Source organism: Rhinopithecus bieti, unplaced genomic scaffold (assembly GCF_001698545.2).
Source record: "Rhinopithecus bieti isolate Rb0 unplaced genomic scaffold, ASM169854v2 scaffold_3040, whole genome shotgun sequence".
Lineage (NCBI taxonomy): Eukaryota > Metazoa > Chordata > Mammalia > Primates > Cercopithecidae > Rhinopithecus > Rhinopithecus bieti.
In genome coordinates, this window is record NW_016804657.1 from 4113818 (window position 1) to 4132702 (window position 18885).

General features: G+C 40.4%; 1 protein-coding gene across 8 annotated transcripts in view; it reads right to left on the reverse strand.

The window, feature by feature from the left end:
• PHTF1 (putative homeodomain transcription factor 1) overlaps window positions 1–18885 on the reverse strand; it is a 64079-nt gene that overhangs the window by 13742 nt on the left and 31452 nt on the right. For 6 of the 8 annotated variants that reach the window (XM_017869752.1, XM_017869758.1, XM_017869756.1 and 3 more), the window contains 5 exons: window positions 14671–14827; window positions 13009–13143; window positions 2395–2554; window positions 1349–1522; window positions 1155–1244 (listed from right to left, as the gene is read on the reverse strand). In XM_017869752.1, coding sequence (XP_017725241.1) covers window positions 1155–1244; window positions 1349–1522; window positions 2395–2554; window positions 13009–13143; window positions 14671–14827 — 716 coding nt within the window. The remainder of the gene's footprint in view (window positions 1–1154; window positions 1245–1348; window positions 1523–2394; window positions 2555–13008; window positions 13144–14670; window positions 14828–18885) is intronic. The other 2 variants (XM_017869754.1, XM_017869757.1) reach the window with 1 other exon arrangement.

Genomic DNA, 18885 nt, shown 5'->3' on the forward strand with positions numbered 1-18885 from the left:
TCTCAGCTCACTGCAAGCTCCGCCTCCCGGGTTCACGCCATTCTCCTGCCTCAGCCTCCCGAGTAGCTGAGACTACAGGCGCCCGCCTCGTCGCCCGGCTAGTTTTTTGTATTTTTTTAGTAGAGACGGGGTTTCACCGTATTAGCCAGGATGGTCTCGATCTCCTGACCTCGTGATCCGCCCGTCTCGGCCTCCCAAAGTGCTGGGATTACAGGCTTGAGCCACCGCGCCCGGCCATATTTTTTTTTTTGTAAAGATGGGGTCTCATTTTGTTGCCTAGGCTGGTCTCAGACTCCTGGTCTCAAGCTATCCACCCACCTCAACCTCTCAAAGTGTTGGGATTACAGGCGTGAGCCACCATGTCTGGCCAATAATAGATTTTAATATTTAAATGTTAAACTCTGATGTCTCTAGCTAGCAGGACTCCCTCTAAGAAGCTATTGCCAAGTTACAGAACTGTTCAACTAAGGTGTTCTGGGAAGGGAGTGATTGCTATAAGCACACCAAGATGACCAACTCAATTGGCTTAGCTGAGCTTTTTGACACACACAAAGTGTCCCCAACTCTAAATATTGTGAACTTGACTACAGACCTACTCAGCTCCAAAATGTTAAAGGATAATCAGGCAAAGAAAAGTACAAACATAAATATGAAAGTTATTCCATGATCACAATTGCCTTGTTCATCAAAACAAAAGAAAAACCACACCACCACCATCTACTCTGCTCACCTCTGACTTACAATTTTCCAAATAATATAATATGCCCTTTAGCTCTCATGATGAGATTTACTACTCCCATCTTTCAGAACTCCTTTCTCAAAAATCTGTCTTCATCAGTGTCAATCCAATTTATGATGTTTAAAAATAAACCTCATATTCCAAGTGAATATTTAATAATCTCATTATTCAGGGATTAAGTAACCTCTTTCTGGGCATCATCTGTGATACTTTTAAGCTCAGGGTCAATGCAGAAAAATATTCTTTCTAGGTGTGTAGTCATTAAAAGCTGCCAGATAAGGAGATAGATAATTGGAGACAAGGAAAGGGCTAGCAATTATTAATGTAAACGCAACTTTAGGGCAACCAATAAAAAAAGGAATGGATAAAGTTATTACACTCAAAAATACACCCTGATTTCTCAGGGATACTTTACCTGGCTAAAGGCTGCTGATTCAAATTCTGATTCAGCCAGACTATCTGAATCCCGCACAATATGACACCACCTTGTAGTGGTTTTCTTTACCTGCCAAAAATCAAACCAACAAACAATAGGAAGATATGTTAAATGCTTTGTTACTAACTTCAATGATTTAGTCCTATACTTTCATAAACTAAAATAGAAATTACCTGAGAGTTTAGGTGCCTTGAAAGTATTGATTTTCTATTCTTAACTTCACAACCATTGTCACTTGAGGCCCCTTCCACACTCCTACGCAGTAATATCATCTGTGTCCGTGCTTCACCGTCTTCCTCACTTGACAGGTCATCAGACACCCCATTACCCAAACGCCTAAAAGCCTCCTACAAAGAGAACAGCAATATCTTCACAGGGGACAGCCCAAAATATTCTAATAAGCTGCATGTGTAAAACAAAAAAATCATACAAAAACTACCAAGCAGCAAAAGTAAACTAACCCAAAACTGAATAAATCCACATATTATTTAATCTCAATTAAGAAAAATATTAACTTGAAACTAAATAACCTAAATGAAGAGGCAGTGTTACGAAGTATTCAAAAACCAAGACTCAAGTCAAACTCTAAGCCTGAATCACAACTCTTCTACTTACTAGATACATAACCTTGAGCAATTTACTAAATCTGTCTGGAGCTGAGTTTCCTCATCTGAAAAGAAATGATAATAAAAGCATCTATTTCACAGGTTTGTTGAAAATAAATGAGGTAAGTTAGTATATGTAAAGTACTTAGAACACTGCCTGGTTACAGTAATGGCTCAATAATTATTAGACTAAATGCCACGATCTAACCAACAAGAAAACAGTTTAAAACTATAAAGTAAAAGCATATAGCTAGTTTTAGACATAGAGCAGACCATCTCTACCTAAACCTACAAAATAATTTCCCAAACTCTTACTATACTGTCACTGCTTCTCTGGAATATGACACAGCACCCTCTTCACTAATCTGTTTATTAAATCTACTAGCCTACTGCTAAGGCTGGATAACTCGCAAAATTAATAACAAGTCTAGTACTAGAAATTTTAAGACTAAGTTCCAGTCTTCATGTGATAGCTTCTTTTCATATCCTGTGGTTTTACTTGTTAGGACAAATTTACAAACCTACTAGTATCTATTTTATATCTCTAACAGAGTCTTAATAGGAAAATGTTACATGAGGGAAAAAAAGGCTTGTTAAATCCATCTAAATCTTACCCTATGGCACTTTTCTCCATCTGAAAATTTTGCTTTCTCTCTTGTTTGCCACATTCTAATCTCTGGTCGACATTGTCTCTTCTTAATGATAGGACGGACACAACTTGGGTCATTGTCAGTTTCAGTCCCTTTGTTAGATATTAATTTTACTCTTTTAATCCTATTTTAAAAGAAAAAAAGGAAAAGAAGATTAGTTTTTTGAAAATAACACCTTTCATGAAACCACTTTCTTCTAAGGAATACGCTATATTATTCTGGAAATCAAGAAAATTCAGGAATCATATTTTCAGGATTTTAGCTTGCTAAGTAAGGGTGTAGAATGACAAAATATTCAATCACAGACTCAGAATGTGAGTCTATTCTTCAAAGACTCAGGTCAATTAACTGAAAGGAAGCGTATACTTTTCAGTGTTGCACAAAAGTAGGTTCATAGTCCTCTCCACATCTTCTCAAACACAATGCAACTCCTACCTTATATCGTCTGTTACTACTACTCCACTAGCCCAGCAGACTTAGGGTACACATGACCTACTGAGACACCAGCTGAGTGGCCAGGGAGTGCTTGTGCCACCCCTACTGCAAAGCCAGGCAGTGTTGCTCACAGCCCAGGAAGAGACAGAAGAGTAAAAAGGACCAGCTCAGCCAGAGTAGAATAAGGGACCACAGTCCTGAGGCCCCCATTCCAGGACCTAACTTATGGACGACATTTCTAGACACATCTTGGACCCAAATGCAACCAGCACATTTGAAGGGAAGGATCCAGTCTCAGCAGGAGTCATCACCTGCTGACCAAAGAGCCCTTGGGCTCAAACAGTAGCCAGGCAGTACTCACTGTGGGTCTTGGGTGAGACTCAGAGCCATACTGGCCTCAGGAGTGACCCAGTATATTCCCAGCTGTGGTGGCTACAGGGAGAGACTCTTTCTGCTTGAGGAAAAGAGGGAAGAGTAAAGGGAACCCTGTCTTACAGGCAGGGTACGAGCTCAATCACAGTGGGGTAGAGCACCAAGTGTGCTCTTGAGGTCCCTGATTCTAGGCCATAGCTCCTGGATGGTATTTCTGGACCCACCCCGGGCCAGAGGGGAGCACACTGCCCTGAAGGGAGACACCCAGGCCTATCAGCATTGACCGCAAGCTAACCAAAGAGCCCTTGGACCTTGAGTGAACATCAGCGACAGCCGTGCAGTACTTGCTGCAGGCCTGGGGCAGTGGTGGCCATGGGGAGAGATTCCTCTGCTTGAGGAAATGGGAGAGAAGAGTGAGGAGTTTGTCTTTTGGTTTGGGTGCGAGCTCAGCTGCCATAGAACACAGCGACAGGTAGATTCCTAAGGTTCTCAATGCCAGGCCCTGACAGCATCTCCGGATCTGCCCAGAGCCAGGGGTAACTTGCTGCCCTAAAAGGAAGGACATAAGCCTGGCTGAATCTGCCCTTGGGCTTTGAGTAAACATAGGTGGTAGACAGGCAAGTGGTCACCATGTGGACCTTGGGCAAGACCCAGTGCTGTGCTGGCTTCAGGCGTGACCCAGGCCAGTCCCAGTATTAATGGCCACAGAGGTGCTGTGTCACCCCCTCCTGGCTCCAAGCAGCTCAGCAGAGAGAGAGAGAGACTCCATTTGTTTGGGAGAAAGTTAGGGAAGAGAACAAGAGTCTCTGCCTGGCAATCCAGAGAATTCTCCCAGATCTGACCCAACACCACCAAGGCAGTAACCTCTACAAGTCTACAGCAGCTGCGGCATTACTGGGCTTAGGGTGCCCCTGAATGCAGATACAGCTGCAGTGACCAAAGACTTAGATCACAACACCCAATTCTCCTCTAATACTTGGAAAGCCTTCCCAAGAAGGACAGGTACAAAGATGCCCAGACTGTGAAGACTACAATAAACATCTAACCATTCAGTGCGCAGACAGTAATGAACATCCATAAGCATCAAGACCATCAAAGAAAAAATGACCTCACCAAACCAACTAATAAGATATAATAAGTGACCAATTCTAGAGAGACAGAAATATACAACCTTAGAGACAGAAAATTCAAAACAGCTATTTTTGGCCAGGCACAGTGGCTTATGCCTGTAATCCCAGCACTTCGTGAGGCCAAGGGACAGGTGGATCACTTGAGCCAAGGAGTTCAAAACCAGCCTGGGCAACATGGCAAAACCTCATCTTTACAAAAAACAAAAAAATTAGCTGGGTGCAATGGCATGTGCCTGTAGTCCCAGCTACGTGGGAGGCTGAGGCAGGAGGATCACTTGAGCCTGGGAGGTGGAGACTGCAGTGAGCCAAGATTGTACCATTGAAAAAAAAAAAAAGCTATTTTGAGGAAACACAAAGAAATTCAAGAATACACAGAAGGAATTCAGAATGCTATCAGATAAATTTAACAAAGAGAGTGAAATAACTAAAAAAAAAAAAAAAAAAAAAAAAAAAAAAAAAAAACCAATTCTGGAGCTGAAAAATGCAACTGACATACTGAAGAATGCATCAGAGTCTCTTAACAGCAGAATTAATCAAGCAGAAGAATGAATCAGTGCGCTTGATGACAGATTGTTTAAAAATACAGAAGAGATGAAAGAAAAAGAATAAAAAAGAATGAATACACCTAAAAATTCTGGAAAATAGCCTCAAAACAGCAAATCTAAGAGTTACTGACCTTAAAGAGGAGGTAGAGAGAGAGATAGGAGTATAAAGTTTATTCAAAGGCATAATAACAGAAAAGTTCCCAAATCTAGAGTAAGATACCAATATTCAAGTACAAGAAGGTCACACAATACCAAACAGATTTAACCCAAAGAAGAATACCTCAAGGCATTTAACAATCAAACCCTCACAGATCAAGGATAAAGAAAGGATCCTGAAAGCAGCAAGAGAAAAGAAACAAATAGCATACAAAGATGCTCCAATATGTCTGGTAGCAAACTTCTCAGTGCAAACCTTATAGGCTAGGAGAGAGTGGTATGACATATTTATTTACTTATTTCTTTTTACTTTTTTTTTTTTTAAGATGGGGATCTCAGTTGCCCAGGCTGGAGTTCACTGTCATAATGACAGCTCACTACCGCCTCAATGTCCTTGGCTCAGGTGATCTTCTTATCTCAACCTCCAGCATAGCTGGCACCACAGGCACATGTCACCACACCCAGCTAATTTTTTATTTTTATTTTTGTAGAGATTGGGTCTCCCTAATGTTGCCCAGGTTGGTCTTGAACTTCTGGCCTCAAGCAATCCTCCCATCTTGGCCTCCCAAAGTGCTGGGATTATAGGCATGAGCCACTATGTGCAGCCAGTCTGACATATTTAAACTGCTAAAGGAAAACCTTTTATTCTAGAATAGTATATCCAGCAAAATAAACTTCAAACAAGAAGGAAAAATAAAGATATCCCCAGAAAAAAACAAAAGCTGAAGGATTTCATCAACAGACCTGCCTACAAGAAATGCAAAAGAGAGTTCTTCAAATTGAAAGAAAAGACATTAATGAGCAATAAGCAACCATCTGAAGGTAGAAAACTCATTAGTAATAGTAAGTACACAATAAAGACAGAATATTATAACTCTGTAATTGTCGTGTGTAAACTATTCATATCTTCAATAGAAAGACTAAAAGATGAACCAATGTAAAAGAATACAACATTCCAAGACACAGACAGTACAAAAAGATATAAATACAAACAACAAAAAGTTAAAAAGCAAGGGAACAGAATGAAAGTGTACAGTTTGTATTACTTTTCTCTTTGCTGGTTTATGAGTTTGTTTGCTTGTTTATGCAATCAGTGTCATCAGTTTAAAAATAATAGGTTATAAAATATTATTTGCAAGCCTCAATGTAACCCCAAATTTAAAGAAAAAACAGATACACACACAAAAAAAAGAAATAAATTTTAAAATACCACTAGAGAAAATCACCTTCACTAAGAGGAAGACGAGAAAGAACGAAAGAAAAGAAGATCACAAATGAACCAGAAAACAACTAACAAAGTGGCAAGAGTAAGTCCTTACTTATCACTAAGGGCATGGAATGTAAATGAACTAAACTTTCTAATCAAAAGACATAGAGTGGCTTAATGAATTAAAAAAACAAAATCCATGATCTGTTACCTACAAGAAACAAACTTTACCTATAAACATACACACAGGCTGAAAATAAGGCAATGGAAAAAGATATTCCATGCCAATAGAAACTAAAAATTAGCAGGAGTAGTATATTAGTCCATTTTCATGCTGCTGATGAAGACACACCCAAGATTGGGAAGAAAAAGAGATTTAACTGGACTTACAGCTCCACATGGCTGGGGAGGCCCCTCAGAATTATGGCGGGAGGTAAAAGGCACTTCTTACATGGTGGTGGCAAGAGAAAATGAGGAAGAAGCAAAAGCGGAAACCCCTGATAAACCCATCAGATCCTGTGAGACTTATTCACTATCACAAGAACAGCATGGGAAAGACCAGCCCCCATGATTCAATTACCCTCCCCGGGCCCCTCCCACAACCCATTGGAATTCTGGGAGATACAACTCAAGTTGAGATTTGGGTGGGGACACAGCCAAACCATATCATTCTGCTCCTTGCCTCTCCAAACTTCATGTCCTCACATTTCAAAACCAATCATCCCTTCCCAATACTCCCCCAAAGTCTTAACTCATTTCAACATTAACCCAAAAGTCCAGCGTCCAAAATCTCATCTGAGACAAGGCAAGTCCCTTCAACCTATGAGCCTGTAAAATCAAAAGCAGGCTAGTTACTTCCTAGATACAATGGGGGTACAAGTATTGGGAAATACAGACATTCCAAACGGGAGAAACTGGCCAAAACAAAGGGGTTACAGGGCCCTTGCAAGTCCAAAATCCAGTGAGGCAATCAAATTTTAAAGCTCCAAAATGATCTCCTTTGACTCCAGGTCTCACATCCAGGTTACGCTGATGCAAAAGGTGGGTTCACATAGTCTTGGGCAGCTCTGTCCTTGTGGCTTTGCAGAGTAAAGCCTCCCTCCTGGCTGCTTTCACAGGCTGGTGTTGAGTGCCTGGGGCTTTTCTAGGAGCACAGTGCAAGCTGTTGGTGGATCTACCATTCTGGGGTCTGGAGGATGGTGGCCTTCTTCTCACAGCTCCACTAGGCAGTACCCCAGTAGGGACTCTGTGTGGGGGCTCCAACTCCACCTTTCCCCTTCCACACTGCCCTCACAGAGGTTCTCCATAAGGGTCCTGCCCCTGCAGCAAACTATTGCCTGGGCATCCATCTTCTGAAATCTAGGCAGAGGTTCCCAAACCTCAATTCTTGACTTCTGTGCACCTGCAGGCTCAACACCATGTGGAAGCTGCCAAGGTTTGGAGCTTCCACCCTCTGAAGCCATAGTCTGAGCTGTACATTGGAGTACATTGGCTCCATGGCTGGAGCAACTGGGACACAGGACACCAAGTCCCAAGGCTGCACACAGCATGAGGACCCTGGGTCCGGACCATGAACCACTTTTTCTTCCTAGGCCTCCAGGCCTATGATGGGAGGGGCTACCATAAAAGTATCTGACATGGCCTGGAAACATTTTCCCCATTGCTTGGGGATTAATGTTAGGCTCCTTGCTACTTATGCAAATTTCTATAGCCAGTTTGAATTTCTCCCCAGAAAATGGGTTTTTCTTTTCCTCTTCTTTTTTTTTTTTGAGACAGAGTCTCGTTCTGTCGCGCAGGCTGGAGTGCAGTGGCATGATCTCAGCTCACTGCAAACTCCGCCTCTTGGGTTCAAGCAACTCCCCTGCCTCAGCCTTCCAGGTAGCTGGGATTACAGGCACCCACCATCACGCCTGGCTAATTTTTGTATTTTTTTAGTAGAGACGGGGTTTCACCATGTTGGCCAGGTTGGTCTTGAACTCCTGACCTCAGGTGATCTGCCCACCTTGGCCTCCCAAAGTGCTGGGATTACAGGCATGAGCCACCGTGCCCAGCCTGGGTTTTTCTTTTCTATTGCACAGTCAAGGTGCAAATTTTCCAAACTTTTATGCTCTGCTTCCCTTATAAAACCGAATGCCTTTAGCCACACCCAAATCACCTCTTTAATGCTTTGCTGCTTCGATTTTTTTTCCGCCAGATACCCTAAATCATCTATCTTAAGTTCAAAGTTCCACAAATCCCTAAGGCAGGGGTAAAATGCCACCAGTCTTTTTGCCAAAACATAACAAGGGTCACCTTCTCTTCAGTTCCCAACAAGTTCCTCATCTCCATCTGTTACCACCTCAGCCTGGATCTTATTGTTCATATCACTATCAGCATTTCTGTCAAAGCCATTCAACAAATCTCCAGGAGGTTCCAAACTTTCCCACATTTTCATGTCTTCTTCTGAGCACTCCAAACTGTTCCAACCTTTGCCTGTAACCCAGTTCCAAAGTTGTTTCCACATTTTCAGGTATCTTTTCAGCAATGCCCCACTCTACTGGTACCCATTTACTGTATTAGTTCATTTTCATGCTGCTGATAAAGACATACCTGAGACTGAGAAGAAGAAGAGGTTTAACTGGACTTACAGTTCCACAAGGCTGGGGAGGCTTCAGAATCACAGCAGGAGGTGAAAGGCACTTCTTATATGGCGGCAGCAAGAGAAAATGAGGAAGAAGCAAAAAGCGGAAACTCCTGATAAACCCATCAGATCTTGTGAGACTTATTCACTATCACGAGACTAGCACAGGAAAGACCAGCCCCCATGATTCAATTACCTCCCCCTGGCTCCCTCCCGCAATACATGGGAATGCTGGGAAATATAATTCGAGTTGATATTTGGGTGGAGACACAGCCTAACCATATCAAGTAGCTATACTTATATCAGACAAAATAGATTTTAACTATAAAAAGAGTTAAAGAAGGTCATGATATAATGATAAAGGGGTCAATGCAGCAAAAGGACATAATAATTGTAAATATATATGCACCCAACACTGAAGCACCCAGATACATAAAGCGAATATCAACAAAAAACATTGGACTTTACTACACTACAGACCAAATAGACCTGACAGACATTTACCGAACATTTCACTTATCGGCTATGGAATACACATTTTTCTCCTCAGTGCATGAATCATTTTCAGGGATATACCATATTATAGCCACAAAACAAATCTTAAAACATTCCAGAAATTTAAAATGATATCAAGTATCACCAGAAGGGTACAGCCTCCCTCCTGACTGCTTTCACAGGCTGGTGTTGAGTGTCTGTGGCTTTTCCAGGCGCACAGTGCAAGCTATCAGTGGATTTACCATTCTGGGGTCTTGAAGACCATGGCCTGCTTCTCACAGCTCCACTAGGCAGTGCCCCAGTGAGGACTCTATGTGGGGGTGCCCATCCCACATTCCCCTTCCACACTGCCCTAGCAAAGGTTTGCCATGAGTGCCCTGCCCTGGCAGCAAACTTCTGCCTGGACATCCAAGCATTTCCACACATCCTGTGAAATCTAGGCAGAGGTTCCCAAATCTCAATTCTTGACTTCTGTGCACCTCTACAAAAAATACAAAAAATTAGGGAGGGATGTGGTGGCACATGCCTGTGGTCCCAGCTACATGGGGGGCTCACACACAAGAATCACTTGAACTGGGAAGCAGAGGTTGCACTGAGCCAAGATCACGCCACTGCACTCAAGCTTGGGCAACAGAGTGAGGCTCTGTCTCAAATATTAATAACAATAAGATAAAATGAAATAAATAAATAAAAAGATCATTCATCATGACCAAGTAGGGTTATACCAGGGATGCAAGGATGGTTTAACATACATACAAGTCAATTAATGTGACACATCATACCAACAGAATGAAGGAAAAAACCATATAATCATTTCAAATGATGATGAAAAAGCATTTGATAAAATTCAATATCCCTTCATGATAATAATTCTCAAAAATCAGGGTACAGAAGGAACATACTTCAAAAGAATAAAAGTCACATGACAGACCCACAGCTGGTATCATGCTGAATGAGGAAAAACTGAAAGCCTTTCCTCTAAGATCTGGAAAATGACAAGGATGCCCACTTTCATCACTGTTATTCAATATAGTACTAGAAGTCCTAGCTAAAGCAATCAGACAAGAGACAGAAATAAAAGGCATACAAATTGGAAAAGAAGAATTCAAATTACCTTTGTCTATAGATGATACGATCTTATATTTGGAAAAACCTAAAGATTCCACCAAAAAACTATCAGAACTGATAAATTCATTAAAGTTACAGGATACAAAATCAACATAAAAAATCAATAGCATTTCTACATGCCAACAGCAAACAATTTAAAAAAGAAATCAAGAAAGTGATACGATTTCTAACAGTTACAAATAAACACTGAGCAATTAACTTAACCAAAGAAGTGAAAGATCTCTATAATGAAAACTATAAAACATTGATTTAAGAAATTGAAGAGAATGCAAAAAATATGGAAAGATATTCCATAGTTTATGAACTGGAAAAAACATTATTGTTAAAAATATCCATACTAACCAAAGCAGTCTATAGATTCAATGCAATCCCTATAAAAATACCAATGACATTCTTCATAGAAATAGAAAAAACAATCCTAAAACTTATATGGAATCGGCCAGGAGCGGTGGCTCACACCTATAATCCCAGCACTTTGGGAGGCCGAGGTGGGCGGATCACCTGAGGTCAGGAGTTTGAGACCAGCCTGGCCAACATGGTGAAACCCTGTCTCTACTAAATTAGCCAGGCGTGGTGGTGGGTGCCTGTAATCCCAGCTATTTGGGAGGCTGAAGCAGGAGAATTGCTTGACCCTGGGAGGCAGAGGTTGTAATGAGCTGAGATCACACCATTTGCACTCTAGCCTGGGCAAAAGAAGAAGACTTCGTCTCAAAAATAATAATAATAATAATATGGAATCACAAAAGACCCAAAATAACCAAAGATATCCTAAGTAAAAATAACAAAACTGAAAGAATCACATTACCTGACTTCAAATTGTACTACAGCACTATACTAACCAAAGGAGCACGGTAGTGGCATAAAAACACATAGGCCAACAGAACAGAATTGAGAACCCAGAAATAAATCCATACATCTACAGTGAACTCTTTTTTTTTTTTTTCTTTGAGACAGGGTCACGCTCTGTCATGTAGGCTGGAGTGCAGTGGTGAGATCTTGGCTCGCTGCAACCTCTGCCTCCCAGGTTCAAGCGATTCTCCTGCTTCCACCTCCCGAGTAGCTGGGATTATAGGCACCCACCACCACGCATGGATAATTCTTGCATTTTTAGTAGAGACAAGTCTTGAACTCCTGACCTCAAATAATCCCCCCACCTCAGCCTCCCAAAGTGCTGGGATTACAGGCATGAGCCACTGTGCCCGGCCAACAGTGAACTCAGTTTTGACAAAGATGCCAAGAACATACATTGGAGAAAGGACAGGCTCTTCAATAAATGGTGCTGGAAAAACTGAATATCCACATGCAGAAGAATGAAATTACACCCTTATCTCTCACCATATGCAAAAATCAAATAAAAGTGAATTAAAAAACTAAATCTAGGACCCCAAACTATGAAATCACTAAAAGAAAACATTAGGGAAATTCTCCAGATATCAGTCTGGGCAAAGATTTCTTAAATAATACTCCACAAACACAGGCAACCAAAGCAAACTGGACAAATGAGATCACATCAAGTTAAAAAGCTTCTATATAGCAAAGGAAACAATCAACCAAGTGAAAAGACAACTCACAGAATGAGAGAAAGTCTTTGCAAATTATCCATCTGACAAGGGATTAATAACCAGAATATATAAGGAGCTCAAACAATTCTATAGGAAAAATCTAATAATCTGATTTTAAAATAGGCAAAAGATCTAAATAGACATTTCTCAAAAGAAGACATACAAATGCCAAACAGGTATATGAAAAGGTGCTCATATCATTGATCACAGAAATGCAAATCAAAACCACAATGAGATATCATCTCACCTCAGTTAAAATGGTTTTTATCCAAAAGATAGGCAATAGCAATGCTGGAAAGGATATGGAGAAAAGGGAACCCCCGTACACTGTTGGTGGGAATGTAAAGTAGTACAACCACTATGAAGAACAGCTTGGAGGTTCCTCAAATAAAGAAAAATAGAACTACCATATGATCCAGCAGTCCTGCTGCTGGGTATATGCCCGAAAGAAAGGAAATCAGGCCAGGTGCGATGACTCATGCCTGAGGCCTGAGGTCAGGAATTTGAGATCAGCCTGGGCAACATGGCGAAACTCTGTCTCTACTAAAATACAAAAATTAGCCGGGTGTGGTGGCAGGCACCTGTAATCCCAGCTACTTGGAAGGCTGAGGCAGGAGAATCGCTTGAACTCAAGAGGCAGAGGTTGCAATGAGCCAAGATTGTGCCACTGCACTCCAGCCTGGGTGACAGAATGAGATTCCGTTTCAAAAAAAACAAGCAAACAAACAAAAAACAGAATACTTTCATGATAGATTACTGCATTCACAGTTAACAAAACAGACAGTGAAGACAACATTTTGAGTAAGCAAGCCCTCTGATAACCCTTAAAAGTCACACCAAGTCTATACTACTTACTCCTATGACCTGATGATACTATACATTCTGTAAACACCATGTGAATACAAAATCAAGTAAAAAAAACTCCCACCTGTTGCCAAAGACAGTCTCCCAAAAACCACCAATAATGGGTACAGATTCCAAAGTTTCTATTCCTCTGACTTTATCAGAGGTGTTATTTCCATTTTCTCGGCTCCCATCACCATTTACAGTTTTTCGCAATTTTCTACAAAAAAAATTTCAGTAACTTCAGATTATTCAAGACCCTATTTCTGCCCAAAATATCCCTATAGAAAATTATACTGACAAATTACTACCTAAAATCAAGTATAGTTTAACTTCATATACTGAGGATAAATTATGCAAGAACTTTCTGATTTGAGGGCAAAACCAGATTCCGAACCAAAGTCCTATGCTACCATTTTGTTCATTCATTAAAGAAATAGAACTGCTATTCAGAATCTACTAAAAAAAAATTTCCACTTGTATGACCAAAAGTTTGTTCAGGCACATTCAACACCACTAGCAGAAGGAGCAATTTCTTTAAATATGGACGTTAGGAATCTACCTCTTATGGCACATTTTATAAGGGGAACATAGAATAATAGCAACTGATCACTTTTTATTGATATCCTATATAATTAAAAGATATATACTATATATATCAATAAGACATAGCATAGCATTTTATTTCCTTAGAAAATATTCAATCAATTTAACTGAACTTACAAGAAATCTTCTTTTTTAAAAGTTTTAAAATAACATTCAAAATAAGAATACGTTGAAATTCATTGCACCTAATGGAAAATTCTTATTTAGTAATTGCTTACGCAGGCAAATATCTACAGATATTCTGAGGGAGGATAACATAACTTTTGGAAGGTAACACTGCATATACCTAAGAACATTTAAACAGTTCCAAAACTCACATATACCATATAATCGATTAAAATATAACATGAATTCAATATGTAAAGAAAAGCCAAATCAATCCTTATTAAAAGTTTAGACAGCTGGGCGCGGTGGTTCATGCCTGTAATCCCAGCACTTTAGGAGGCCGAGGTGGGTGGATCACCTGAGGTCAGGAATTCCAAACCAGCCTGACCAACATGGTGAAACCCCGTCTCTACTAAATTCAAAAAAAAAATTAGCCAGGCGTGGTGGCATACGCTTGTAATCCCAGCTACTTGAGAGGCTGAGGCAGGAGAATCGCTTCAACTCGGGAGGTGTAGGTTGCAGTGAGCCAAGATTGCACCATTGCACTCCAGCCTGGGCAACAAGAGTGAAACTCTGTCTCAAAAAGAAAAAAAAAAAAAGTTTAGACCACTTAGAAGTCAATTCTTATTACACACTTTTGAAAAAAGGTAAAATTTTGGTAGCGCTAACCAAATGTACCAAGATCCTTGTTTACAGTGAAATTTCACCAAATTTTGATTAAGACTGAATTTCAAAGAGAATGTTTTCTTTAAAGACAATATATAAGATAAATTTTAATAAAGAATAATATAGTATATAAAATTTCCTTTTAAACAGCTGTACTGAATGACAAAAATCCCAAACTGGAACTGAAAGTTTATAACAAGGTTTCTCAGCATTAAGGAGAAAAATGCAAAGTAATGCATTCATTTCCTAAGCCAAAAAATAATGAAAAAATACACAAAAGAGGGAGATTTTAAATTAATCAAAGGCTTTATAAATCTTTATAACACCTCTCCCAGAAAATATACAACTACAGTGTAATTTCTCATCTTACCTTCTTCTTCGATTTCCATTGTTTCCTGATGGTCTTGTTAACTGAGTAGACACAATTTGACAGTGGACAGTTCCCATGAGTAGCATAAGGCACAAGGGTCCAAGTACTTCACTTATGTTCACAATAGGCATCATCAAATATAAGACAATTGCTATAACTGAAAAGAAGAGGTTTTAAGATGTAAAACATTAGATCTCATCTTTAAAATTAATTCTAAAAACTATACAATTTCTATAAAAATCCATCATTTAAAAAAGTACACAAATAAATAATTTCCTACAACACCCATCCAGCTGCACATTAGCGGAGTGAAAACCTGAAGCCCTAGATCCCTCGGCAAGTGAAGAATACTGTGTTAAAAGGATTTACCTTTCTGGCAGCATGATAATTTAGATATCTCAAAAGGGTTTCCACCGCAAAAACAACTAGATGCTATATACAACACGCATGTTGAAATGTGTTGCTCTAAGGAACAGTATTTTCCAAGGCTACACAGAAAGCAAAGAGCAAAGATGGAAATTGAATCCAGGTAGTCAGGCTCCAGAGTCCTCACTCTTAACTATGTTGCCTTTTCATTTCATATATAATGAAGAAGAAATACATATATGTGTGTGTGTATATATATATGAAATGCAAATCAAAGCATATATATAAAAGGTTTAAAGAAGCAAATGAAATGGAAAAATATCAAAAGTATCTCCATATTTTAACATATTTCAGATTTTCACATAAATAGTAATTCTTGTGCTATACAAACTATTCCTGTGTAGAGAAAAAGAAAGTTACCTATTTCATGTCCTAACAAAATCCCAATACTTAAACACCATAATGAAAGTACCCAGACAATAAACTATAGACCTTGTTGACTTGAGAATGTGAATATAAATTTACCACTAAAAAGTAAGCACCGTGAAGACAAGGAGTTTTTTCTGGTTTGTTCACTGCTATATCTAAAACCAGTACCTGGAGCACAGAATAGACACTCAATATTTGTTGGATAAATGATTGAAATACTATCAAAGTGAATTTGACATTTAAAAGTAGAAAATTTATCTCAGCATCTAGAAGAATATTTGGCACAGACACAATAGGCTTAAGTATTTGTTGACTCAACTGAATTAATGTAATAATTTCATACAATGTAATTTTGATCATATCTATACAAATCATCTCAATTTTGACAGTTATGTAGTAAGAATTTGATTGGCAGCTGGGCATGGTGGCTCACAACTGTAATCCACGCACTTTTTTTTTTTTTTTTGAGGAGTCTCGCTCTGTCACCCAGGTTGGAATGCACTGGCACGATCTCAGCTCACTGCAAGCTCCGCCTCCCAGGTTCACGCCATTCTCCTGACTCAGCCTCCCGAGTAGCTGGGATTACAGGTGCCCACCACCACGCCCAGCTAATTTTTTGTATTTTTAGTAGAGACGGGGTTTCACCGTGGTCTTGATCTCCTGATCTCGTGATCCGCCCACCTCGGCCTCCCAAAGTGCTGGGATTACAGGCATGAGCCACCATGCCCAGCCTTCCCAGCACTTTTTGAGGCCTGGTAGGTAGATCACTTGAGCCCAGAAGTTCAAGACCAGCCTGGGCAACATGGCAAAACCCTATCTCTACAAAACTCCAAAAAAATTAGCTGAACATGGTGGCACATGCACCTGTGGTCCCACTCCCAGCCTACTCAGGAGGCTGAGGTGGGAGGATCACTTGAGCCCAGGAAGTTGAGGCTGTAGTGAGCCAAGATCGTACCACTGCACTCCAGACTGGGCAACAGAGTGAGACCTGTTCTCAAAAACAAAAAAAAATTTTTTGGTTGGTGAAGCAAAAATGGACAAATGGGGTCACATCATGTTAAACCAAGATCACGACACTGCACTCCAGCCTGGGTGACAGAGCAAGACCCCATCTCAGGGATGGGGTGGGGGTGGGAGTGGGGAGGTGGGGCGGGGGAAGCTTCTACACAGCAAAGGAAACAATCAACCAAGTGAAAAGACAACTCACAGAATGAGAGAAAGTCTTTGCAAATTATCCATCTGACAAGGGATTAATAACCAGAATATATAAGGAGCTCAAACAATTCTATAGGAAATAATCTAATAATCTGATTTTAAAATGGGCAAAAGATCTGAATAGACATTTTGCAAAAGAAGACATACAAATGCCAAACACGTAAATGAGAAGGTACTCACATCATTGATCACAGAAATGCAAATCAAAACCACAATGAGATACCATCTTACCTCAGTTAAAATGGCTTTTATCCAAAAGACAGGCGATAGCAAATGCTGGAGAGAATATGGAGAAAAGGGAATCCCCGTACACTGTTGGTGGGAATGTAAAGTAGTACAACCACTATGAAGAACAGCTTGGAGGTTCCTCAAATAAAGAAAAATAGAACTACCATATGATCCAGCAGTCCTGCTGCTGGGTATATGCCTGAAAGAAAGGAAAATGGTGGCTGGGCACTGTGGCTCATGCCTGTAATCCCAGCACTTTGAGAGGCCAAAGTGGGTAGATCACTTGAGGTGAGGAGTTCGAGACCAGCCTGGGCAACATGGTGAAACCCTGTCTCTACTAAAAATACAAAAATTTGCCGGGCATGGTGGTGGGCACCTGTAATCCCAGCTACTCGGGAGGCTGAGGCAGGAGAATCACTTGAACCCAGGAGGCAGAGGGTTGCAGTGAACTGAGATTATGCCACTGCACTCCAGTCCCTGGGTAACAGAATGAGACTCTGTCTCAAACCAAACAAACAAAAAAGAACAAGAGAAAGGAAGGAAATCAGTATATCAAAGAGTCACTCCCACACTTGTTGCAGCACTGTTCACAATAGCCAAGATTTGGAAGCAACCAAAGTGTCCATCAGCAGATGAATGGATAAAGAAAATGTGGTACATATACACAACGGAGTACTATTCAGCCATAAAAAAGAATAAGATTCTGTCACTGGCAACAATATGGATGAGACTAAAGGACATTATGTTAAGTGATAAAAACCAAGCACAGGAAGACAAACTTCACATGTTCTCACTTATTTGTGGGAGCTAAAAATTAAAAAGACTGAACTCAAGGAGACAGAGAGTAGAAGGCTCTGAGGTTGAGAAAGGTAGTGGGGGTGGAGTAGGGGATGTGGGGATGGTTCATGGGACAGAATCAAAAATACCTAGTATTTGACAGCACAACAGGCTGACCTATAGTCAATAATTTAATTGTACATTTAAAATGAACTATAAGACTATAACTGGATTGTTTGTAACACAAAGGATAAATGCTTGAGAAGATGAATACCCTACTTGCCATGATGTGATTATTATGCATTCCATGCTTGTATCAAAGAATCTCATGTACCTTATAAATATATATACTTACTATATACCCACAAAAATTAAAAGCTAAAAAAAAAAAAGAATTTGGTTGGCATTTGATCCCAGTTCCTCGGAGGTAACCTCTAAACCCTTGAATTTCCTAAGTGACAGAAGTACCTTTGCTATTCATTGTGGGCCCCTTGTGCCAAGCCTGATAGTTTATGCTAACAAGGTACCTAAGGATGGCTGCTGGTCACCCCAAAAAGACCAACTATGTGATTAAAGGCTTGGGTCTTTGAGCCATAGGAGACCTCTGAGGAGTAAAGGGGGATGGAGACTGCGTTCAACCATATGTCAATGATCCCATCAGTCAAGCCTAAATAATTTAAAGTCTCAATAAAAACTCTACATACCAAAGCTAAGGGGAGCTTCCCTAGCAGGGTGGCAATATTCTGCATATTGCTACCTGAGGACAATGGAAGCATCCTGTTTGGAACCATCCCAAACACTCCTATACCTCTCTTCTCATTTATATTCTGTTGCTATAATGAAACTATAATTGTAAGTTTAGTACTTTCTGGAGTTCTAAGAGTCATTCCATCCAATGATCAAATCTGAGGGAATGCCTGGGGGACCTAAAACTATAGCTACCTGGTCAGAAGTGAGAGTGACCCTGGCGACCCCCAAACTTGAGGCTGGTATCTGAAGTTAGAGCAGTCTTGTAGAGGACGGTGCCCTAAACCTGTGAAGTCTGGCCCAACTCCAGGTAACATTAAAAAAAAAAAGCATTGTATTAAAAAACACACACACGGCCGGGCGTCGTGGCTCAAGCCTGTAATCCCAGCACTTTGGGAGGCCGAGACGGGCGGATCACAAGGTCAGGAGATTGAGACCATCCTGGCTAACCCG